The following is a 25,987-nucleotide window of genomic DNA, read 5'->3' on the forward strand; positions in this document are numbered from 1 at the left end:
ACTGTTGGTGTATGGGACCAATGGGACTCCTGGAACTCGGAATAATCGGCGTTCGGCCCCCCTCCCCCTCCGGAAACCCACGGAGGTGGAACGCGTTCTGTGTCGGTGGTGAAAAGATGGCGAACATTGAGGAACGCCAAGGGTGTTCCCGGGGGTGGCCAGGGGTAACGCAAGAGGGGCAAGACGCCTGAAACACCTTAGCAAGAAGAAGAAGAAGAAGACGAAGAAGACGATGATGATGGATCGGAACATCCGACCGGAAGCACCATCCGGGTACTTTCGGTTGCGGGTAAGGGAACGGGGGATGAAGGGATGCGCTAGGCGCCAAAGAGCAAAAGGATCGCACCTTGACTGACGGACTGACTGACGGACTGACTGGCTGACGCGGCTGACTGACTCTCACCCACCCCCCGATTCTGTAGGAGAAGGCAGAGGGGGTTAGGGGGAGGGAAGCGGAAGACGGTCCAAAAGATGAAGTTGATCAGCGAACGAGCATGCCCACGGAAAGAGCGTGGTGATGAATTATTAATCATCCTCTGGCAAGGAAATGTTCGCCACACCGGAAACCACCCCCCCTCCGAGAAGAGTTTCCCCCTCACTTCCGGCCCACGCACTTCCACCAACTTCCCTGTCAGTTGTGGTCGCTCTCTGCTCTCTCTCTCTCGCTCTGCTCTCTCTCTCTCTCTACCGGAACGGAACGGAGCGCAGTAGTAGAAGCAGAAGCAAAAAGGAAGTCCAGTCCAGAAGGGGATGTTCCTGTACCACCTTGTTGTACTTACCTTTGCACACCTTCCGGTGCGTGACGGGTTTGGTGGCGTCCCGGTAGTAGCCCTCGCGACAGTAATGGCAGTGCCGACCGGTGGTCGCGTGCCGGCAGCTCAGGCACACCCCGCCCGAAATCCGGCCCGACATCTTGTACAGCTCCATGTTGAAGCGGCAGCGGCGCGCGTGCCCGTTGCAGTTACACACTGCAAGAAGAAGAAGACGGAGAAGAAGAAGCAAAAGATCAGAAGAGAAGCAGAAGCTGACGATGTAGAATGGGTGCGCGCAGGGGAGTGTGTGTCGAGGGGGTAGGGGGTAGTGACCGTGGTTCTGAGGACGCGGCCCGGCTTACCAACCGGGGGGGTTTCCTTTGTTCGGCCGGGGGGGCAATGACGATACCTGTAAGTGTGCGTGCGTGTGTGTGTGTCACTTTACTTATTTAATCTTTAATTTCCGGTCGCCCAAACCCCCTCCCCGGCGAAGGACTTGGGTTGGGTTGGCGTCGGCGACGCACAACAAAAGCCAAATCCGAAAACTGAGAGAGAGAGAGAGAGAGAGAAAGAAAGAATAGAGAAAGGTAGAGGAGTGTGGAGAGTGTCAATTATTCATTCCCAGGTCGACGACAACGATGACGACAACAGCAAGGCAGATCGAGAGCACAAAAGGGAAGGCGGCAAGGGGAAGAGGAAGGGGAAAAGAGAGAAAGGAGGGGGGGTGCTATTGGCTGCTCCGGGACTAATTGGCCAGGCTGGGCGGGTTTCCCTGGATCCACACACCGTGCGTAAACAATAATTACTTCAACACAACACATACACCCATACACACACACAAGCATGCAGCTAGTGTTGTGTCTTCCGCCATAAGCAGCCGGGTCAGGAGCAGCAGAGGCTTAGGATGCACGCAGCGAGCACGCATTTGACATCTCAGCACGGGTGCGTCGCTTGTTGTCTGTCTGTCTGTCTGTCTGTCTGAACGCAGCAGCTCGCAGTTTGTGTGTGTACTCGTGCGTGTGACTATTTGCAGTAGAACCTGTAGCAGCACTCGATGGGAAGGTTTTGTCCAGAGAAGAGAGGGCCACAATGTGGACACCTCGGTCGGTTTTCCGCTACAGTACAGTCAGCCTGAGCCAAAGTTTCGTTTTTTCTCTCCAAAGATTAATTTTCAGCTCTGCAATACTTCGTACATTCGAAGAAACGTTCGACAAACAACCAGCAATTCGGAGTATTTCTGTTGTGCCAAGACTGGACGCAACCAACTGCTAATAATTGCCGCGCTGGTGTCGCCATTTGGCCGAATAACGATCGAATGCACTTAGTAGTGGCGCGCCTCCTCTCATCCCCTGATGTTTTACGATTTAAAAAAATGGTGTCACGCATGGTGCACCGTCTGAAAGTCTCAAGTATATTTGTGTATTTTAAGGACACAGGGCAATGAGCACGACAAGGCCAATCTCAAGGTGCTACCGAGACGGGTCAAGGTTAGTATAGGAGCGACATCCATCCATATATACTACCATGATCAAAAAATAACCGGAATTTCATTTAAAAAAAGGTACATGTTTAATCTTCAAAATTCAAGTTGTCCCCTTCGCTTCCCCAAAGTAGTAAGTTTTTTGCGGAACAGATCCGAATGATATGTTGGTGGGCTCAGCTATCGTCCCTTATCGTCAATTTGCGATTTTCGATCAACAATTTTCGGATTTCAGCGACGTTTTCATCCGTTTTCGATGTCGATGGCGTTCCAGAACGAGTGTACCACTGGTGCACCTGTGTTTTCGATAGATTATATCGTCACCATAACACTTTTGTAACCTTTTTGTGATGTGTCGAGAACACTTAATTTCATTTTTGCTGCTAGCGAAAGTAGCAATGTAGTTTTGCAGCCATTGTAAAAATCGACACGATGTCAAAACTTAGTGCAAACAAATCACTACTACAGATGTATCCGTAACAGTGCTGTCAACGCAACACAAAATAAAAACAGAATTTCCAAAAAGGATAAGCCCGCGATTTATGAAGAAAAAAAAATGCCGGTTACTTTTTGCATCATTGTTAGTATACTGTCGTCGTGGTCGGTGGTGGCAAGGTGCTTGCGAGTATTTGAGCGACTACCGGGGAAACCGAGCGAGACTCCCGACCGCAATTCGCAATCTAATTGCAAAAACACCTCATCCTCCGGCGGGGGGTGTTGGCCTGTCTGCGTGTGACGAGTCTGCCAGTCTGTTGCTGCTGCCGGTTGTATACTAGCCGGATAGCAGTTTAATCAAGATAAATGGTCGCATGATAATCTCGCAACGGTTGCTGCTACTGCTGCTACTGCTGCTACTGCTACTGTCGCTTCGCTGCGGTGGAAGGTCTTCGTCAGGTTGTCATCGCGGTTCGCGGTTGGTCTCTTCCGTTCGGAACTCCTCGACGACGTCTCTCTCGAGGATTCGGCTTTGTTTATTTGTATTTGTCTACTGTTTGCTACTCTGCTCTCTCCTTCTCTTATCTGCTGCCGTCTGTCGCCGTCTGTTGGCCTTGGGGCCCGCAAGCCCTCCGGAAACCAATTTTTCATTTCATCCTGCAACAGTGAGCCGCGCCAGTGCGTTGTTTACCTATCTATACATATGCGCGTGTGCGTGCGTGTGTGTGTGTGTGTGTTTATCCACTTCTTTGCACCATTCTCCATTCTGCAGACCTTTCCCTTTCGCAATAGCACATCCGCTGGTTGAGAGCTGGTCGATTCGCGCACACGCACGCAGCTCGAGGGTCCAGTGTGGTGGGCGATCAATCGAAGGCCACAAAGGGGATAGGGATTCTGAGAGAGGAACAACTCCTTGCTGGCTGGCTGGCTGGCTGACTGGCTGGCTACGAAGCTAAGCACCGTTAGCATAGCCTTTCCCGATAACAACTATCGATACGAAACTTTATTTGACGTTGCTATCGTGTATTAAGGGGGGGCTTCGGTATTTTATTTTATTTTTTTAGCATTTATTTTTTACATTTTTTTATGAATGCTTATCCTTTCAAGAGTATTGTGTGAAATTTTGGGATCAATCGAAGCAAAACTGACAAAGATATGGATTTTTGAAAAACAAAGTTTCATACAAGGCTCAAAGCATTTCGCGACTTTAAATCGCGTTTTCCCAAAAACCAACGTTTTCAAAGATGTTGCCCATCGTATCATGAAAACTACTGGACCGATCGATTTGAAATTTTAAACATATAATCTGTACACTATTTGCCAGGTAGCCCCGTCGAGATTTTGTAAAAATTGTTGATACTTTTTTTTAAATAATTTTTTTAATTATGTAAGTGTCGTTTTTTGAGGGAATATCGAAAAAGTAACACTTTTTTAACTTCAAAAATCTGCCAAAAATCGAAAAATGCGAAATTCTATAAAAACTCGACGGGGTTACCTGGATAAACTTATAATCTAACAAAAGAATATTCATTTGTGTGTTTCTGATAACCCAGCACGTGGCTACGATGGGCACCGCAAAAAGTATATTTTTGCAAACTTGCCATTCTAGATTGGATGCCATGAACGTAGTTTTGATCAAATCTTCCCCAAAATAGAACCAAATATTCTTGAAAGGTTGTTGTTTAATAAAAGTTTATTTTGAAAAAGATAAGTTGACTGGTTTCTTTACTAAAAATCGTCAAAAATGAGCCTTGTTTTAACCCGAAATAACCAAAGCCCCCCCCCCTTAAGCATCGTGGCATTGTGCGTGCGTGTGTGTTGAGCGCAATTGCGAATTCCGTTCGCTGATCTGTATACCATCTCTCTCTCTCTCTCTCTCTCTCTCTCTCTCTCTCTCTCTCTCTCTCTCTCTCTCTTTTGATTGCCAGCGGCGTTGCTCCGGCAGCAGCACCGAGCCCGAACCTAATTTCAATTAAATGCTATTTGTTTTCCAAACAAATAGTCGGTATACGGTTTGAGATTGAGATGCGGCGCTCCCTGTGCGCGATCTGTCGAAGGGTCGGCATGCCGCTACGCGCGAACATCAACAGCGAGCCGATCGAGCGAGCGAGCGAGGACCACTCGCACCCCCCCCTCCCCCTTCCACATGAGGATGTTGCCCACGCGACGACGCCACTGACGCAGCTTCACAGACAAGCGATTCCTTGTTTACACGGGAATCGCTGCGTCTCTCTCTCTGACCGTCTCTTTGTTGTTTCGTGTGGTTTGTATCAAGCGCGCATCCCCTCCAACCCCCCTACAAAAAAAAAACACCCTCATATCACTCCCCCAATCCAGTGTTCATGTTAATCATGATTAGCGAAAAACAATATATATATATATATAGAGGCGAGCGTCTGCTGCTGCATCCGGTGTGATGATGGTGTTGTGCGCGTGGTGCTGTTTGTTACGTTACACCCCCTTCCCCCCACCCCTTCTCGGTTCATATTTCACGCAATCTTCTCACCCCCGTTAGGGTCTCTGTAGCGCGGACGTGGAAATCAATTTTCAGCAACAAAACCATTCCTATTTGCCGCCGCCACTGCTGCTGCTGGTGGTGATGGTGGTGGTGGTGCTGGTTGGTAATTAACTTGGGTCCGTCGCGCCGCGTGCGAAATGAGTCCCCATATAGCAACAACAACTACAATAAAAACAACAACAACAACAGCAACAACAGTATGAACACGATCTCACGGTTTTATGACGTAGCGTCCACCCACCCTCTCTTGTCTAGGCATACAAACAAAGTAGGCTGACCAGTCCAGTCCAGCAGTAGTAGTGACCGTCAGTGTGGCTCCTAATACTCCTCTTGTACCCGGGTGTTAGGTTTTATCGTTCGGTTAAGGACGGGGGCGGGGAGGAGCAAACATAAAAAGTCGTCCCACAAAGGCTTCTTCTTCTTCTTCTTCTTCTTCTTCCTCTTCTGATTGTTGGAGGTGGATTGATCATTTGAACGAGGTCATATATCTTCCAGTAGTCCGGAGTACCGGTGTAGCGGCTACTGTGCCAGGCCACTGATACGGCTGGGCGGCCAGCCTCTCTCTCTCTCTCTCTTTTTTTTTCTCTCTCTCCTTCTCTCTCTCTCTGCGGGGGGGTCGGGCACACGGTCGGCGTTAGTGACCAGATTTGGAAGACATACCGCCGAGTACCGCCGGACCACCACCACCACCACCACCCCCTGCCACCACCACCTTCCGCTCTTTTCATCTTGTCCTTCTATGGAGAGAGAATGAAGGAAGCGCGAGAGAGAGAGGCGGTGGAGGCAGGCCTTTAAAAGGCCTTTTTTGATGACATGCTCTGGCTCTGGACCACCACATTACAGCATACCGAGAGGGGCGGGGAGGGGGTCTTGACGCGACGCGTGACGTGCGCGACGTGCCGCCAAATAACCTCAAAAAATAATTAAACATTCCCACCGCCACCACCTTCACCAGAATTATCTGCATGTGTGAGTGTGCGACCATATAATGCTGCGTTAAAGCGACCACCCGCTCCCGACTCCCCTCCTCCACCACCACCTACCGTAACCTACTTTCAATGCAATGCAAAATGTGGTGCGCCACATATGGTGCGCTTCTCGCCAGGCCAGACCAGGCCGGACCGTTCCGATTCGGTGCCACCGTTGTCACCCGTCATCTAGAGAGCTAGAGCTCGAGAGCCAGAGTCAGAACCGCGGGCGGGTGGTGGTGGTGGTGGTGGTGCACGCGCAACATGTGACACTCCACATCCCACGGACAGCACTAAGAACTCGAATTTTGGGCGGTTTTTGGTCCCGACCCGAACCGCGCGACACACTAGCAGCTGACGCCGGGCACACACACACACGCGCACACACACACGGTAAGGGAATAATCACAGTCCCGTCCCGATTGCCGGCCGAGATTTTCCGGCGCAGAATCCGGCGGGCCCTTCCGTCGATCCGGGCGATTCCGGGATACGCCTACACCGAGTTACCCCCTCCCCCCAAACCACCCCCAACAACCCTCCCAAACCTTCACCAAAAAACCGTCGGTAGCGATTTGATGGAGATTTTCCGCGGAAATTACTTTCCCGGACCCGGCAGGAAATTGTTGTTGTACGCGCGCCCCGTCTGGATTTAATGATTTCCCCCCCCTCGCCACCTCGCCTCACCCCACCCTAGCACCCCATCGACGCACGCAATCCAATATCCGTCATATTGGGGGGGTGCCGTCAACCACCAGCCCCACCACCACCACTTTCTGGTAACGATTCATTTCCAATTACATTTACAATTTGTTCTGCAGCCCCTCACTCTCTCTCCTCTTACACTCCCCTTCTTTTCCATTCGAAGGCGCTGAGGTGCTTTCCGACCATTGGTTCGAGTTCCGTTTTGGGGGGATGGTGGTGCTGGTGACTGCTACAGTGACCTGTTGCCACTCCAAAGGTGAAAGGGCTTTACGGTAGCCAGTGGTAGCCTGCACCCGCACCGGAAAGTGGGTCACATACGTTGTTGTGCACACACACACACACGCACACGTGGCGTGAGCCGCACACGGTGCTAATTAGTTGGTTGCGTTGGTTAGTAGTAGCCAAGCGAAGGTCCTTCGTGGCGTGGCGTATCGCGAAAAATACCTCAACTCTCATCTGCTTCAAACATCTGCTCGGCGGCAGCATAATCCTCTCGTAACGCACACACACACACTCGCACACACACGCAAATGGCGCGAAATGTCCAATTTGGCTGGAATGTGTGTCCTGTGCTATTAATGCTATTAATCCATTTTTCCGCCCCAGCGAGCGCACAATATTTTGACAGGTGTGTGTCGTCGTCGTCGTCGTCGCTGTCGTCGCTATTTTGTGTGTGTGTGAGAGTGTTTTTTTTTCTCCTTTATTTGTTTTGGTGCTTCTGCTGCGTGAAAATGTCATTCGCGTCGGGATGGCATTACACAATGGGGGAAAAGGGAAGGTGGAGGGTGAAGCATCAGGCATCAGGTAGCCAGGTCATCCAGTTGGAACAGTATGGTGTGTGCGTGTATGTGTGCACGCATCAGCAGCGCACAAAGAGAGACCGCAGAAGAGAGAGAGAGAGAGGAGAGGCGTTGCGGTTCGCGTAAATGGCCGGAAGCGTCCGGTGGTCCCGAGCATCCCGGATCTCCCGAGCATCGTCCAGCATCGCGATATGGTACCCCGTGTGTGTGTGTGCCAGTGTGGTGTTCCACATTCCATTCCCCCCCCCCCCCCCCCAAACCTCTTCCCTTTGAACCCTCTTGGCACCACAGTTGATAGTGCTGGTCAGCCCGTTTTTCATTCCGGGTGGCCGCGATAAAGGCGGGCGTTACCCACACACACACACACAAATCGATAGTGAGCTGCGGGCATCGGCAAATGGTGCAGGCCACCACCACCCAGAAGGAGGAGATGATGTTCCGTGTTGCTCGCTGCTGCTGTTGCTGCTGCTGCTGTTGCTGCTGCATTCCGGTTTCCGATCTCCGATCCGATACGATCCGATTTGATTGAGTTACTGAGAAGCGAGAGCATCGCCGTAGGGTGTTGGATCGCACAGTACAGGCCTGCCCCCTCTTCCCTTCTCTCTCCTCCTCTCTCTCTCCCTTTTCGCTATCAAAAAGTTCGAGAATTCAATTGAACCAATACACGGGCCAGCCCTTGCCCATCCTCACCGTCGCTGTACAGTCGCCGGAAGGCTTGCCTTCTTCTTCTTCTTCTTCTTCTTCTTCTACTTCCTCTTCTTCCTACTTGTTTACTTCTTTTCAGGCACCCCAGGCACAGGATCGGATCGCTCTGATTCGCGCGCGGGTTGAAAGACACGTGAGAGAGGGGGTGCCATCCCTCAATTTTCCCCCTCCCCTTCATCCCCTCCAGCATCCAGCACAGCACAACCACCACCGACCACGGTTGGTGACTGACATCGGTTATGTAACGGAGTTATGGTGGACGAGTGGATAACAAAAAAAAAAAAACCACAACACCCTACACCCCTGAAGGCACTTCCCTTCGAACGTGCCAGGAAAGCTGTCCGTCTGGCTGGGTCTGGCGGCAATCGCACCGAACGCACCGAACGCACGGTTTGGTCGCCGATGGGCTGGTTGCCAAAATCTGCGCACCCCCGCACCCCCTTCCCACTGGTTTTTTCCCATCCCCTATACCTTCTGCCTGGGACCTGGTACGGAGTGACATGCCATCAGCCATGCTGAGCACGAAACGCTCGAAACGCTCGAACACACACACAAACACATACACCGGTGACGTGTTCGGCTGGCTCGGAGCTTGATCCTTACCACAAGCGGGGTTCCTGGGCGGGGTGGTGGTGCGTACGTACGTACGAGACGTGAAACAAGCAGGCAGCAACAGCAGTCGGCACATGTCGAAAGCTGGCGCTACGCCGCCAGCCAGCCAGCCAGCCAGACAGACAGCCGTCTATCTGTCTGGCGCGGTCTGTTCTGTTCTGTTCTGTTCTGTCTGAATGTCTCTCGTCTCTCGCAAGGACATCTCCATCCATCCAGTGCTCGGAAAACAGCAACAGCCTAGAACCAGACACACCGCCGCACCGCCTACGGGGTAGTAACGGGTTGTGTCAGTTACACACACACACACACACACACACACACACACACACAGAAACATGGGCGCGCTCGTAGAAATACACGGTTGACATGGAAATTCACTTTCTCCATCTCGAACCACAATGCAGGAAGGGCAAGAGAGCTACGCGGGGGTTTTTGGAGGGGATGTGGGGGTGGGGGGATGTTTCCTTTATCTTTAGAATGGAAATCCTTTCCATTCTCCTTGGAGAGTGGTAGCGCAACTACTACTCTGCGTACGAACAGAATTCGTCGTCCTTTAGCCCCTCTCCAGCGGTCGTTTAGACTAATTAATTGTTTCTGGTGAACCTCCCCCTCGAACACACACATACACAGACACATGCGGCCACTGTCACACTCTGGACTGTGGCCCTCTGGTTCTCGTTGTTGGTTCTTTTTTTATCGTGATCCTGTAGCACTCAGGATACGAAAGATCCCCGAAACAAAAAAAAAACAAAAAAAAAACAAGAACAAGGGAAGAAACTTTCATCCCCCCCATCCCCTTCCCTCCCCTTCCCTATTAGTAGCACCATCTCGCGCGACTGGCCGCGCGACTGGTGTCATGACCATGGTTGCGATGGTGATTTGATGACCCAGACACCTGTTCAGAGAAAAGGGAAGGGGGAGGGGGAGGTTTCATCCCCCCCCCTCCTATCAAACGCCAGAGGTGTGATCTCAGCCGGCGGCCGTTCGCCTTCTCAGAAGCCCGCGCTCTGAAACCGCCGGGGGATTAGAGCCACCGAGACCGCCGCTGTGTGTTATTGTTTTCTTCTTCCTCCACTCCACTACCCTACCTACCGCTAACACTCCTCCCTTTTGACCACTCTGCCCTTACCGGTGAACTGGCGGCGATTTTATGACCTTCGCTGTGGTCCAACCCGTCCTCCCGAGTGCGCTAACCCTTTCTGCCTCTCTCTCGCTCTCTCTCTCTCTCCTGGCAACCTTGTGCTGTACCTGCATTCCCCGCATCGCCTCCCTCCAGGGGAAACGGGAAACCAACAAAGATGCTGGTGGTGGCGAGTCAAACTGAAGGCGCGACCGCGCACACCGCGTGTGATCCGAAAACCCGCGGTCCGTGAGCCCAATCCCGGCTTATCGGGCCCGGGGAACATTTATCATTCGCCCCCTCCCTCTCTCTCTCCCTCTCTTCTCTTCTCTTCTTCACGCTCTCTCTCTCGATGCATCATCATCATCATCTGTGCTGTGGCAATATCTTCATTAAGAAATGAAAATATTTGTCCAACGAAACACACGAGCCCGCACACACGTACACACACGCACACGCTTGGGCACGAAAGGTAGGTTCGTTGGAAGGTTCGAGCCGCCGCCTCGCCTCGGTCGTAAAGCCGCCGCCACGGGCTTTGGAAGCTGGTGTTGGTTGATTGCGTGCGTGGCTGTGAGCTTCGGAACGGATTTCGTGGAAACCGGAATCGACAACCCGTGCTCTCCGCGCGACACTTTCCGTGGCTTTCCCCCCAATTTGGGTGGCCCCTCGAAAGGGGGTACACACACACACGGGCACACACACACTCGGAGACACACACAGCCGCGAGATATCGCGAGCGAAAACACAAAAGACCAGCCAGCCAGCATGTGACAGATCACGGATCACGACGCCGCGATACGTTGCTCGAAGGGTAGGGGGGGGAGGCCACCCCCATCGTGATCACCACACCTCCCCCTCCCCCTCCCGGGGCGTTCATTAGCCGAGGTGAGTCGTGAGTCGTGTGGCGTCGTGGCTGCGGGTCTCTCCAATCACTCCAACCACATTTTGACCGGGGACCGGCTGCGGCTGCGGCCTCTAATCAATTAATCTAGCCCCGACTCACCCGACCTCCCAGCACGGTAGCCACCAGGGACCAGGGACCGGGGACCCCTAGGCGTCACGCGTCACGCGTCACACGTCACGTCGCTTGCGACCCTGGGCGACGCTAGCGCCGCTACCGTGCTAAGTGCAACGTCGCCAGTGACCCCCTGGATCAGGGAACACACACACACAAACACACGAAAAGAACGTCACGGAACGGAATGGGGTGAAGGACGCTTCCAAGGACATCGTAAGGACTCGCATGGATTTTATAATTATCCGCGTATCTGGGATTCTGCTTCGTCTCTCCTCTCAGTTTGCCTCAAACACGCCAAAAAGGTTCTGTTCCTGGGCGATCCCGGGGGCGCCGGTCCGGTTCCGGTTTTTCAATCGCGAGCGTCAAGAGAAATGGGAAAAAGGAGGATAAGGAGGAGGAGGAGGAGGAGGAGGAGGAGGAGGAGGAGGAGGAGGAGGTGTGCGTAAACACACTTTCCAGACCCTCTCCAGAGACGGAAGAGTTCAGAAAGAGAGGCAGAGAGGGAGAGAAAGGCGAAGTGCTAGACGTTGAAGAACGAAACCGAAAAGAAGGTATCACGAGGAGTCCGATAAAAGGGACAAGGAGGCGACATTAATAGTGAGAGAGAGATAGAGAGAGAGAGAGAAAAAAGGGTGCGGTGCATCCCTTGTCTGGCCTCTACACACACACACACACACACACACACAAGCTCGAGTGCACCCTTTAGCCTTAGGGGTCCGAAAGAAAAACGAAGAACGAACGGAGCACAAACGTGAAGCGAGATGCGCGTCGGTGGTCGCCAGACACCAACCGCATGCACACACACACACACACACACACACACACATACACAGACAAATGACTCGAAAGTGAGGCGAGAAGGCGAGCGATGCGAAGAAGATAGCCCCCCCGCGGCAGTTTCGGGCGTGTGTGTGACGTTTGCAGAAATGCTCGGAAGCAAGGAACGTAGCAAGGGAGCGTAGAAGGGATAAGGGGGTAAGGGGTAAGGGGCTCGATCTTCCGGCATTCCGGAGGAGAAAAGGTAAACATCACGCAACGCATTATATCGAGGAGCCTCCCGAATCCGATCCGATCCGATGAACGAGATTAAACGATTCCCGATCATTCCCCCGAACGCCGGTCGGACGGGCTCCCAGCTTTCTCTCTCTCTCTCTCTCTCTCTCTCTCTCTCTCTCTCTGTCTCTCTCTCTGTCTCCCGTGTGCTACGGATACTAATTTGTTGCATCTAGCTGGCTAGCTCTGGCCAAAGCCCTGGCACCGGGACCGGGAACAATTAGCTCCCAAGCCTCCAGTCCAGTCTATCTATCGCTCGGTATCAGTAGCCGGAGACACGTACACGATTGGCACGCGCACACACACACGCACAGGGTAACCGGTGGTAACCGAAATTCAATCCAAGAGTGCTCGCCAGAGGCAACACCGGACCGGAAATAGGTCAGTCGACAGAGTGCAGAGCTTCTAATTACTTCAGTGATTGGATGCCGAGCAGGAGAGAGATAGAGAGAGAGAGATCGAAAGACCAGCTACACCACACACACACACACACACACACACACCCAGAAGATGTGTAGCGCTCGAGACGAGACTCGAGTCTTTAGCTCAAATATTTGTCGCAATCGGAATTGGATGCAGCTTATTGATTGCCCTCCCTCCCCCCGGGGGGGGGGGGGGTCGTTCCGCCGCATCTAACAGACTCGGGCCCATCACGTCCGGCCATTGTTAGAGTGCTAGCGTAGCCGGAAAAGTACGGAAGCACCGAACCAAGGGCCTGGAGTAGTGCCTCCGGACACACTCCCCGGGACCACCATCGTGCAAATAGCCAGCTCAAGACAAATACTGGCCGCTGGGGCCTGCGGGCCCCTGGTGAATGATGGTGCCGGGGGAGGAGAGATGTTATTGATGAGCTCTCCAATTGGAGATGTCGAGAGACGACCACGACGACTGCGACGACCGGTACCGCTGCCCTAGGGCTACCCTGGATGTTGTGTCCAGGAAACTTGAAGCGGCAGCTGCTGCTGCTTCAACTGGTGGTTCTCTCTCTCACACACACACACACACACTGTCTGCAGTACGGTACGTCCGGCCTGCTCGTCGTCGTCGCCGAAACTGCCGCGGAATTGATTGACTATTGAGATTGGGATGCTGGATACTAGATAGTTCCAAAAAACGCGCGCCGGAACACTTGTATTACGCACAGTTCCACGGAACGCTCTGTCCTGTTACCGGACCGTTTTGCGACCAGCCTCTAGACCTCCTGCGGTGTCTGGTGAAGGAACTTCGGCGACGAGACCCACCGCACAGAAGGGTATATTCGCAATTCCCTGGGACCACCATGGCAGAGCGCCGCCCAATGGCGTCAATACGACTCCTCGGAGGTTCGACTCTGAGGTTATGTGACACCAGCTCTTTTTTTTGTTTTTGTCTCTGCTCTGCTCTTCTTTGGGAATCTCCTACCACACACACATACACACACACACACACACACAGAGGGGCATGCAGAAGGGATCGCATGGCGCACAGCATGGCGCCACCGGGTCTGCCAGCACGTCGACGGTCATGGAGAAGCAGGAGAAGAAGCAGGAGAAGAAGCAGGAGAAGCAGGAGAAGAAGAAGAAGAAGAGGAAGAAGAAGAAGAAAAAGGAGAAGAAGATGAGTGCGAGGCGAGGCGACCTACAGAAGGAGTCGAGCGTAACCGAATCGCTTTCACGGGCGCGTCAGGAGCAATTATCCGGGGAGGGTATAATATATAGCCTCCCTGACCTAATGCTTCGAACGAACGAAACGATCGACCGCCATTGTCGGTCGGTGACATTGATCCGGTATATCGGGGCTACCGATACTACACCTGGCACCTGGGACCTGGCACCTGGTGTTCATCATCACCTACAGCAACAGCAGCACGCCTCGAATGTCACGTTGTCGTTGGCAAGGGGTCGTGGTTCCTTCCCTTTCTTCGCTCCCTCGGCCAGCTAATTAGAGACATGACGGCAGGCGGCAACCCTGTGACAGTGTAAACAATCTCCTCGTCGTCGTCGTCGTCGTCGTCGGTTATCTGTGAAGGGTCCAGTGGTAGTGGTAGTTCCCGTGGTGTTCCAAGCGTTCTCGAAATCAGCCGCAAAACAGTCAAAACCCCATGCCGCTCGTTCGAGGGATCGAATACAAGGGGTGTATGTGTGTTTGTCAGTACGATAGAGCAACTGTCAGCTCTGATTCCGATCCGGGATTGTTTGTCTTTCATTAGGGAGTCGAGCGGCACTGTTTTGTGTCCTGTGCCACCACGCGTAACCGAACCATCTGTCACTGGACTGGACTGGACCAGCGTTGAGACTGCGTTGACCAGGGATCGAGGGATTGGCGGCAATTTGTCTTTTCCCCTGGACGAACTCGAGCTCGAGATACACAAACTCATCGTTCCACCTCTAACTTCACGCTAATCCCTTGCGTGCGTGCGTGTGTGTGTGTGTGTGTGTGTAGGCGTGTTGTTTGCTGAGGTGAGCAGCTGCCGGCCGAGATAGGCGCCAGAGGGGGGGGGGGGTGGCTAATCAGTCTTTCTCGCTCGCAGCTTCCAAATCCTCTCGGGTATGGCCCCTCGGGGATACCAACAGAGCAGAGAGAAGAAGGAAAATAACACCGAAGACTGGAGGAACAAGGGGGCGAAAGGAAGAATGTTGCGAATACTTTTCCAAACCTTTCTCTCTCTCTCTCTATGTTTCTTTCTCTCTTTCTCTCCTTTCGCTTAACGCTGAGGTGTCTACGACTCACGGAGAGGGGCCGTGACTTCATAATCACCTAATGATAGAGATGGATTCTGGTACGCTATACGCGGTAGGGGAGGGAGGGAGGGAGCAAGGGTGCAAGGAAAGGTGTGCCAGGAAAAACATGCAAAATCCTTCTTATCCCCGCCTCGTCCTTTGCTGTCAGAAACAATATTCATTACACTCTAGTCCCAGGATCGTGGAGCTGCTGAAGTTTTAGCGCGGCCAACATTGCAACAACAACAGCAACAACAACTCGAACTCGAATACCGCCATTGTTTTGTTGCCCTTTCTCTCTCTCTCTCTTTCTCTACCGAAAGTTTGGGAAAAAGGAGAAAAGGAAGCCTTTTCCTTCCTTCCTTCCGGGAAAAAATGGAAACGAATTTCGATTCGAACCTCCATCATCGAAACGCCATTTTGGGGCGCATGCTGGGTCGCGGATTTGAATTCGCTTTATTTTTGCCGCCTGCACGCCTATGATTGATGATCGCTGACTGATGGGCAGCCTGGCAGTCACGGGCTGGGGCTCTTCCCCCTCTCACTCACACAATCGCTTGCAACAGAGGTATGCGGAGTTGGTTTTTTTTTTCGTTTTGTTTTTTTGAGGGAAGCAGGAGGGTTGCAAATGGCGCGCCAGGGCGCGTTTTTTGAAAAGGGCTTTTCACAGCTTCGCAGCGCAGCACACTTCCGGGAAGATGGTGCTGGTGGTGGTGGTGGTGATGGTCAGATGATCGATGGACTGGTCCCGGTTGGCTCTGGGGCCGAAAAATCATTTTTATTGCTGCGTGGAACAATCCGGAAGCAGAGGAAAAACCCCCCAGCGCGCCTTCGAAGGAGGGTAAACAACTAGTACTACTCCTGCAAAAGGTGCTCAACACACGCACACACACTTATGACCAGGGGGATAGCGCTACGATGCCGAGAGTTTCGCGGAGTCGCTCGACGAGGATGCATGCTTCCGGAAAGGAAGAAGATGGAATGCCTGGCGGCGTTCCATCATCCTCTTCTTTCTCTCTTTCTCTCTCTCTCTCTCTCTCTCTCTCTCTCTTTCTCTCTCTGGGTTCCCTTTTTATTTAATAAATTTAATCAAAACACCCACCACCACCACCACCACCACCATCAGCAAATTGCCCGACCCCAACTGCCATACGCATACTATTTAGCTTTAATTTGATTTGTACCACCCCCTCCACCCCATCCAGCATCCCCTCGCTACCGGCTCTTTCACGCATTGCAACCCCTCCATCAGTAGCGCGGGTTCCGGCCGAGTCCTCCGGTCTCTCTCTCTCGCAAACACTCTCTGTATCACTCTCTTCCTTCCTTCCTTCCTCCTTCACACACACACACACACACACACACACAAACTCGCTATGTTCATATCTTCCGTGTTACGAATCCTTCGGGTCGCGTTTTTTGTGCCCTGGCTCCTGGCCACGGTGCGCCCTCGGCGATTCTTCTACATTCTTGGCACGTTTTCCCGACCCCCCCTCGCACCCCCTTTCCCGGGAAGAAAATAAGCGCGCGCGCGCAGGAAATGGTTTAAATGCGAGGGAAAAGTGATTTGAATGATGAAGTGAGATTTATCTCCTTCCGTTTTTTCCCCCGTTGCGAGAGGGAATGCAGAGGGATGATGGAAGCGGGGGAGGGAAGAGGGATGACCGCGCAATGATGCGATGATGGTGTTTGCTGGGCTGGGTCAGTTTTCGCCAGGCCGGCCAAGATCCCATTGATTGAAATCGAATCGATTGCTGCGGCTTTGGCCACCACCAGCGGCATCATCAGCGGTCGCGTCTTTGCGTTTGCGAACTTTTCCTGCTGCTGGTTGATTGGCAGACAAACAGCAAAAAAAAAAAAATACGGAAAAGCATAGCACTAGAGCTGGAACTTACAAGATCCTGTCCCTGCTGGTGTGTAACGGGGTGCATGGGGATGGGGGGAGGGGGCAAAATGAAAACGGTGGAAAAGTGGGCTGGAGGCGAAGAGAAAGAGAGAAAGAGAGAGAGAGCATCGTGGCATTGGCGGAAGGGGGGGAAGTTAATTAAATTTTAGGTTTTTGCTGCGTACGAGGGAGTTAAATGGGGCGAGGGCGCGGTCCGGGTACCAGTCGGGGACCTTGCCTCTCCCCCTACACCTTCGTGCTCTTCCTGCTTCCTGCACCAACCATAGGGCGACCGTTATAGGACCATAAAAAAGGGGCCGACCGGAGTTTCCGGATGACTCGAGCAGAGTAGTTTGAGGGAGAAAGAGAGTGAGAAGAGGGGGTTAGATGGTCCGTATGAGTTTCACTCGTCACCCTCCCTCCTCCCCGCTTTTCTCACAATTTCCCTTTGCAAACTGTTCATTTTGATTTGATTCCATCCCCCACTCCGGGCACTCAACCCGCTTGCCGGCGTTGTCTCTCCAGCCCCGAACGTAGATTGCAAGCCATTTGGATTTGTGGATTATTCAAACAGGTTGCGGCGACCTAAGCGAACTCTTTAACGACTCCCACCACCACCACTATCATCCCTTCTCAGGGGTGTCATCCCCTCATCCCCCTAAATTCCGGCGTGATCGTCTGTAGCCGCAGCCTGCTTTCGGTTTGATTGGATTGAACTGGATTAGATTGGAGTGGCGTGGTCCAACCTCTCGGTACTAAAAACTCTCTTCTCATCATCATCATCTTCATCTTCATCATCATCATCATCATCGGCATCGGCACCGGTATCGGGTACCATAATGATTGCCATCAAAACGCTGCAGCTTTGACGCCAAAGATCGAATCCGGCAAACGAAACGACACCGGAACGCCGGACAATGGCCTCCCCCTGCCGGCCGGATCTCCTTAATCCTTTAGGCCGGTCGGTGGGTTGGAAGATGTGGTCGTAAATGTCCTTGACGAGCGAGAGAAAGAGACAGAGAGAGAGAGAGAGAGAGAGAGAGAGAGAGAGAGAGAGTAGCCCCGGCAGTTTTACGGCTCCCCCCCCACCCCCTGCACCCTATCTGAGCTGAGGTTGTTGAGGGTTTTTAATGAAATTCTTTCACCCCCACCCCGCACACACACACACATCTTGCACACCCTCGTTGGCCTCGGGACCCCGGACCGGACCGGACCCGGACCGGAGGACTGCATCATTTATTGCAGGTCTCTTCGGTCTAATTCCATCACGCTCCATGCCCCGCTATTCACACACACACACACTTTCTGGGGCGCGTGTTCCAGGAGGGCGAGAACCCCCCCCCCCACTCCTCCCGGTAACTGGTTATTGGTGGTCGGCAACCGCGAGAACGATGTTTTTTTCGGATCCATTTCGGATCTTGAGAATGCGTCGTGGAAGCGGGGGACGAAGAGAGAGAGAGAGAGAGAGGGATACCGGAATCTACGAAAGACATGAGAAGACCGCCCAGCGCCTAATGGGATCAGCTTGTTGCTTGTCCGGGGGACGCTTACCGGACACCACTTTCACCCCTTCACCCCTCTGCCTGGTATTCGCCACCCCTCAGCAGCAGCAGCAGCAGCAGCAGCACGGCGATGAATCATTCAGACCACCTCCTCCCTCCGCTCCGCTGCTTCCGCTTCTCCCTTATTCGACATGTATTTTGAATTAGCTCCAACCGCTCTGATCGTCAGATTGATGGGGGATGGGGGCGGATGGGGGTGGTAGGGGAACCTGGTTGGGCCGTGCTCGGGGCCGTCATCGACTCCCTGTTCCTTTTTCCCCGCCTCTCACAGATCAACACAGATCGACACCCCCACTTTACAACAGGGGATCCTGTCCAAGATAATCGGAAAACAATTACAAGCACACACACACACACACGCGTACACATAGAGATACACAGGTGTGCAGGCTGTAGACTGTAGCGTCGTCGACGAAACTGTCAGTCAGGATCGAGTACGAGTCGTTCGATACGATCGCGGCCGCGGCCGCGGCAACACTACGATGCATGCAGCGCGATTAGAGTGCTCTACACACACACAGGCAGACATATACACACATTCCCCATTCCGCGGACCATAAATCAATCGCGGGACCGTCTTATCGTGGCGGACCAGCGCCGTTCCCCGGATCGGATCGGATCGGCCGCGGAAGAGGTGGCGAGGAAGGAGGGGCTGGAGGCAGGGCGATCCCATTGGCCACCGTTGCCGCTCTGCCGTGGGAACATTGCACCGCACGCGTCCACGTCGTACGTCACGAAGCGGCAGCCGCACACACACACACACACACACACGCGCGTGGTTGGCGAACAACAACAATCTCGATGCAACGCGCGATTTATGACGACTGAGCGGGGGGGTTCTGCCCCCTCCTCCGCTCTTGGGGGCGGTTTCTCATAAGAGCAAGTTATTGAAAGATATTCAAAGGGATCTGGTGCCTATGGATGTAGGAGCGCACCGCAACCATACAGCAACGGTATATGCCCCATCATCATCATCATCATCATCGGAACATTGGAACATCGATCTTCATCGGGTCCACACCCCCTCCCCTGGCACTCGGTTGCTGCTGCTGCTGCTGGTGCTGCTGCATCATTAAACTACATTTCTCTCTCTCGGGCATGTAATAATTACGCACACACACACGCACCAAAATCGATGGTGTGAAGAATTAATGCGGCCGTGCGGCCGTTTGCTCATTAAAGCGTCGCGCGTGACAAGTGTGGGACGAAGCCCGTTCTATGTGTACCAGCCTCACCAACACCCCGTCCCACTCCAAAAACACTTTCCATTAACTTCCGTTGCATCTGTCCAGTGACCTACATTTCAACATTTCACCCTTTCGATTGTTCTCGCGTTGGTTGTTGAGGTGAAGGTTTCGCTTCATTTTGTAATCCTTTTCCTTTTCTTGTTTTCGTTTTTTATCTTTTTCCGTTTTTTTCTTTTTCTTCTTCTACTTTTCTTAAATTCTTCTTCTTCCTTTTCTTTTTACTTTTCTTCTTCCTCAGCGTCCCTTTTTTTTTTTCTCCTTCTATTTAACAATTTTCTCTTTCGAATCGTTTGTCACACTTTAATTTAATGATCACGACCACAGCCATCGATAGCAGCGCGGTGGTGGTGGTGGCACCAAGTTTAGAGCAGGGCAGGAAGAAGCCCAACAACAACGAGGAGCGTACAGGGGGATGAAGAGAAAGAATGTACCGGTGGTGGTGGGTGAGAATCAACCACGCGAATCGCTGCGCTGCTCATTGTGTGTTTGGCTTGACGTTTGAAACTGCGTTTGACAGCCACCCCCCTTCCATCCACCCTCACCATTCTGTTGACATTTCCAAGGATCCAAGACAGTGAAGACAGTATCCCCCCGTGGGGGAGGGGGTTGGCATTACGTTTGGTGGGATTTTTATGGTTTGCTCGTAAAATCTGGAGTAAATCTTGATTCCCCGGACTGACGTGATGTTGTTGTTGCGCCGAGGGTTGATCTGAGCCTCCTCCCCCCCGCCCCCGGGGTCTCCTCGCCCCCCTCCCCCCCTCAAACGGTAGCAACTGAGGCGTGTAATTAAAAGCTGTCGCACGCTCGCTCGATCGATCAATGGCAAAGGGGCGGAAGGGCCAAGCAGCAGCCAGAGGGGGGGGGGGGTTGGGGTGTTCCTTCCGAGCCCTTCCGAGAACCGAGCGCACCCTATAGCGCACCCTACTGCGGCTACTGAACGAGGGGCAGATCATCAGAGCAGTAGCTCCCGGATGCTGGAACCTTTAGCCCCTGGCCGTGGCGGTCATCTGTTAGGGTGTGTGTGTGTGTTGTTGTTGTTGTTGTTGCTGTAGGGCGAGCAGATGCTAGGGAAGGGTCCAGCAACCGGTGCAATACGTCGGCTGCTTTCTACCGTCGCCAGCTTCTGTCCTTTTGCATCTACCTTTCGACACTGCAGAGGTTGCTCACAAACACACACACACGCACACAAGGACCAGCGCTACCCAGCATTCAACGTGTGTTGTTACTCGCGAAGGAACGTTACTCGGTAAGGACTCCTTAGCTGCCATACCTACCTTTGCACTCGTTAGCATCCCGGACGGTACCGCGGCCCCACGGTCGATCGAAGTGGAACGGTTTGCACCGTTCACAGTCCCGGCCGGCCGTATTATGCTTGCAGTCGCAGGCCAGCTCGGTATCGCGACCGTGGCCCCCAGACACCGCCAGACAGCGCGACGCGTGCCCATTACACTTGCACCGCCCACCGACGGCAAAATCGGACACGGCGTAATGATGATAGTGCGTGGCCGGTTGCCGGTTCATCCCGGCCAACCGCGGCACCGCCGCCGCCACCGACTGTCCTCCGCTCTGCTTAGGGCTCGCCCTGGAGATCACGGTGGTCGTCGTCGTAGGCGTCGTCGCCGGCGTCATCGTGGTAGTGCGTTCGGTGGTTGATTGTTGCTCCTCCGTCACTGGCCACTCATCCGCGTCGTCCTGCTCGTCATCGTCAGCGTCGCTGTCGTCGCTGTCGTCGTCATCGCCAGAGTGACGCGGCGAGCGATTACGATACGAGGGCGGGACCTGCGGTGATCCGTGCAACAGATACAACGGTTCCTCGAGCGAGTCATCGGCCGGTGGCATCCGGTGGCGGTGAAAGACGACGCGCACATCGGTCGCCGTCACCCAGTCCTGCAGTACCGGCGACGAGTCAAAATCGGCGGCCGACGGCCGGCCCTCGAGCGTACTGAACGCGATGCGCGCCGTGGCGGGTGTTCCGGCAGTGGCGGCCCCGGCACCGGCACCGGTACCAGCCCCGGCGCCCCCCTCACCGACGCTCAGGTGACGGTGCGCGTCGGTACAGCGCGCTTCCTGCTCGTTGGCACGCGTTATCATGGCCCGGTTTGGCCGGCCATAGACACGCCGGCACTGCGAGCTGTAGAACTGAAACGGTTGCCAGGTGCGCCCATAATCGACGCTCTTGTAGATGGCGATCGAGTCCGGTTTCGGTGTGCCGGGGCAGAACGTGAGCGTCACGTACGTTAGCTCGAACTTTTTGCCGAGCGACAGCGTGAGCGTCACGTTGTCGGGCGGATCGTTGATGGACGTGGGTGATCGGAGCGGTTCCGATCGCCAGCAGGTCACGTTGGCCGAGTTGTTGACGTCGGTCAGGGCGCCCGGTGGGTAGCGCTTCCGGGCGCTCCCGGCATCACACTGCAGACAGTGGCGTCCGGGGCCACCGCCACCGCCGCTGTCACTGCAGAGCCGTACCGGGCCACGTTGGCCGCACGTCGAAGAGGCCACGATCGGTACACCGAATGCAGCGTTCACAAAGTCCGGCAGGCAGCGGCGCGGTCGATCCTCGTCGTAACACGGATCGTACGCCGGTGGGAGGGGGACCGGTGGGAAGTGCTGCGGTAGGAACGGTCCACCGTCGTCGTCGTTGTCATCGTCGCCTCCGACGTTTTCCTCGCTGCTGTGGTGCACCGCCGTACCGCTCGATGCCACCGAACCGCCGGCAGCCCGTACACCGGGCACCAGCAACGGTAAGCACAGTAGCATCCAACACCACCACCACCACCACCGTGCCACCCACCAGCTCATGGCCGGGCTAAGTTACACACTACACACACGCACACTAGACACACTAGACACACACACACACACTATATCACACACAGGGACACAGGTACACAGATACACACACCGTCTACGTGGTACTACGATCTTAGTACGGAGAGAAACGTCAAAACACCAAAGGACGTCAAGGATGCGAACTGAGTGCTCCGTCTGCTCCGGCTGCTCCAGCTGCTGCTGCTGCGTAGCGTAGCGTAGCCGAACGTTGACTACTACGCTGCCTATTAGCGGCCTATCGAGGTCGGTCTAACGTCGGTTAGACCGGAACGTCCTGCTGCTGCTGCTGCTGCTGGTGCCCGGGTTTGTTTGTGTTCTAGTTTGTTGCCGTTTTCTGAGTGTGTGTGTGTGTGTGTGTGTGTGTGTGTGCGCTCTCCTTCACTCACGCGCGGCCGACGTTGGCTCTGCAAAGGCTGGACTTCCGCATCTCCGCGGCACGCAAACGGCTGCTGCACGGTAGCAGCAGGCAGCAGGCAGCATCAGCAGCAGCAGCAGCATCCTTCTCTCACACACACACGCGGGCGCACTCACAGGCACGTGCGGACGAGTCCCGTCGGTTTTCTCGGGCTCGGGCTCGGGCTCGGTCGTCGCGTTTTTTCGCCGGAACGAACACGGAGCGCTTCCGGTGCTTTCCAGTGCTGCTCCGGCTGCTGTTGTTGGGGGCTCGCGCGTCGTGCCTTCCTCATGTCCTGACACCGAGACCTGAGTGGGTGTGTGCGAGCAAGGATACGGAAGACCGCAACAGAGGAAAAGAGATGAAAAGAATGGGAAAAAGAGAGCGAGAGAAAGAGAGAGAGAAGAGCGCGCACAAGGATGCGAACAGTCTAGCCTACTAGAGAGGATGAGAGGTTTGGGGGTGGGGGAGGTGGTCAAGCTCCCATCGCGAACTCCCACGAAAAAGCATAGGAAAAGGTTGCAGGAGTGGATGCACTGGAGCGAAATTGCGTTGTGAGAAAGAGAGAAAAAGAGGGAGAGAGAGAGAAAGAGAGAAAGAGAGAAAAAGAGAGAGAGAAAGAGAAAGAGAGAGAGAGTGAGAGAGAGAGATTAACAGAGAGAGAGAGAGAGAGAGCAGTTGCGGTGCGGTGAGAGCTCATTCGGCGATTCGGCGACCAAAGGTGGGTGGAACTCACGCGTCATAAGTATTTCGGTTCACGACGCTCTCCGGTCCGGCCGCTGCTGGAGTCGCGCGCATCTTCTGCGCGTCTGGGAGCGGCGTGTGGGTTCCATCGATACCTTCGCACACACGCACGCACCTTTAGCAACAGTATATGCTTCGATGTCAGGTCAATATTTGCTTGCATTTCCGGTTGTCTGGTGCGTGGTGCCGGAGGAGGTTGGTGTAATTATCCACCCCGTGGCCGACAACAGGCCAGACAACGGCGACGACCACGACCACGACGACCACGACGACGATGCTGCGACTCGCCGACTGTTCGACTGTTGTTGTTGTTGTTGCGATGAGCCGTCGAAGCATCGCGTCTGGGCCGTCGTCGGTGGGCCCATGTGTGCATGTGGTTCTTCTGGCCCGGCCGATGCCTCGCTATTGATGGTTGATGCGATTGATCTTCTCCCAATACGCGGTTGCCTACGCGATATCGCGAGCAGCTTACCATAACTCCTGTACTGGGGGCGACTTTGGTATTTTATTTTAATTCTTCGCATTTAATTTTTATAATTTTTTATGAGTGTTCATCCTTTCAAGAGTATTGTGTGAAATTTTGGAATCAATCGAAGCAAAACTGACAAAGATATGGATTTTTAAACATCCGCCTTTCACACAAGGCTCAAAGCAACTCGCGACTTTAAGGGGGGCTGCGGTATTTTATTTTAATCCTCGCATTTACTTTTTACATTTTTTCATGAATGCTTATCCTTTCAAGAGTATTGTGTGAAAATTTGAGCTCAATCGAAGCCAAACTGACAAAGATATGGATTTTTGAAAATCAACCTTTCATATAAAGCTCAAAGCATTTCGCGACTTTAAATCGCGTTTTCCCAAAAACCAACGTTTTCAAAGATGGTGCCCATCGTAGCATAAAAACTACTGGACCGATCGATTTGAAATTTTAAACATATCATCTGTACACCATTTGCCAGATAGCCCCGTCGAGTTTTTATAAAAATTGTTGATACTTTTTTTTATATACTTTTTTAATTATGTAAGTGTCGTTTTTTGAGGCAATATCGAAAAAGCATCACTTTTTCAACTTCAAAAATCTGCCAAAAATCGAAAAATGGGAAATTTCACAAAACTTTAACTCTGTCTCTGGTGCAACAGTCTCTGGTGCGGTTGTTGTTGTTTCGCCTCCACTGGTTCCACTTCGCGATCGAGGATCCGGGTTTCGCCCTTTGCGCGACTACCAATCAAGCGACAGGTAGTTCCGACCGTTGGATTGAAACTATAAAATCTACCAACCTCCCCGTCACGTAACACCCCTTCAACCCCAAAACCGCGACGGCGCCCGGGCCCGGGACCGATTAGCGAAAGATCAATCGATTCGGAGTCGGGGGCGCAGACCACAAAACGGTAACGCGCCAGCCACCGGATGTTGGGCGGTGTGTTTTCGACGCCACGCCACGGCCGGTCGATGATGATGCGTGAACAAACGTTAGCCAGCCAGCGGAGCGGTTTTTCTCCGAAAAATCCGCACAAATCCGCCCTCGGGGCTCGCTGTAAACAGGATGGATGGAGACCGCCATGAGGCCGCACAGCAATGTGCATGTCTCGCTTGGACCGGAGCAGCCGGCTGCCTTCTAGAGTCGATGCTCGATGATCGGTGATCGGCACGTCCCGCGTCCAGACACTCCAACGTTCGAACGGACCACTCGAGAAGGGGTTCTCTCTACCCTTTGCTTCATCCGCTTCAATCTGGCTGACAAATCGGACGTGACAGCAGCAACAGCAGCAGCAGCAGCAGCAGCAGCAGCAGCAGCAACAGAGGGCCAACAACCCATCCGTACTCTCGGCGCTGCACTCTGGAGTGGCTCTGAGTTTGGCGAAAGTGTGGCGCATGATTTATGATGTCGAACAACGCTGTCAACAGGGGACAACACGGGGCCTCGTCAGCCAGACGCTCATTCGCACGCACCACAAGTGAAGAGGGCTGTCAGTTGGCCATTCGCGCGGTCCGTTGGTCGGTCGTTGTCGCTGATCCAGTCCAGATCGGCCGATGGTCTGGGTAATTGAGACGCCAATCGCCAATTGTTGGTCCTAGAACGTCATTATTATCTTCAAAACTGAACGGTGCGTCTGCTGCGTTGCCGTTGACAGCGTTGCCAGCGTCCGTAGACGACGTTGACTGATTTCCTTCCTTTAGACCGTGGCAGGCCGTCGCTTTGAAGTAAAATGTAAATATTGATTGTTACCCTCTGTGCTCTCTCTATCTTTCTCTCTCTTGCTCTCGGCTGTGCACTTTATCTGTACGAGCGCGCCACATCCTCTGAGGCTCTGAGGTTTAAAAACACGCTTATCCAGCTCCAGATGACGGTACTTACGGTGCCTAATGATGATGATGATGATGATGATGGGATGCACCGTGCCGTGCCGCTCTTCTATTACCAGTCCATTCGCTGGCGGGCAAATGGCGGGACGATGCTGCCGCTGG

The 25,987-nt window shown here is 53.5% G+C and overlaps 1 protein-coding gene across 1 annotated transcript in view; it reads right to left on the reverse strand.

Annotated features, from left to right (window-relative positions):
- Positions 1 to 25,987, reverse strand: part of LOC125955424 (netrin-3-like) — a 58,066-nt gene that overhangs the window by 27,783 nt on the left and 4,296 nt on the right. The window contains exons 3-5 of the mRNA XM_049686592.1: positions 21,400 to 22,135; positions 20,828 to 21,171; positions 780 to 968 (exon numbers count right to left, since the gene is read on the reverse strand). Coding sequence (XP_049542549.1) covers positions 780 to 968; positions 20,828 to 21,171; positions 21,400 to 22,135 — 1,269 coding nt within the window. The remainder of the gene's footprint in view (positions 1 to 779; positions 969 to 20,827; positions 21,172 to 21,399; positions 22,136 to 25,987) is intronic.

This window comes from Anopheles darlingi, chromosome X (assembly GCF_943734745.1).
Source record: "Anopheles darlingi chromosome X, idAnoDarlMG_H_01, whole genome shotgun sequence".
NCBI classification, from domain to species: Eukaryota; Metazoa; Arthropoda; class Insecta; order Diptera; family Culicidae; genus Anopheles; species Anopheles darlingi.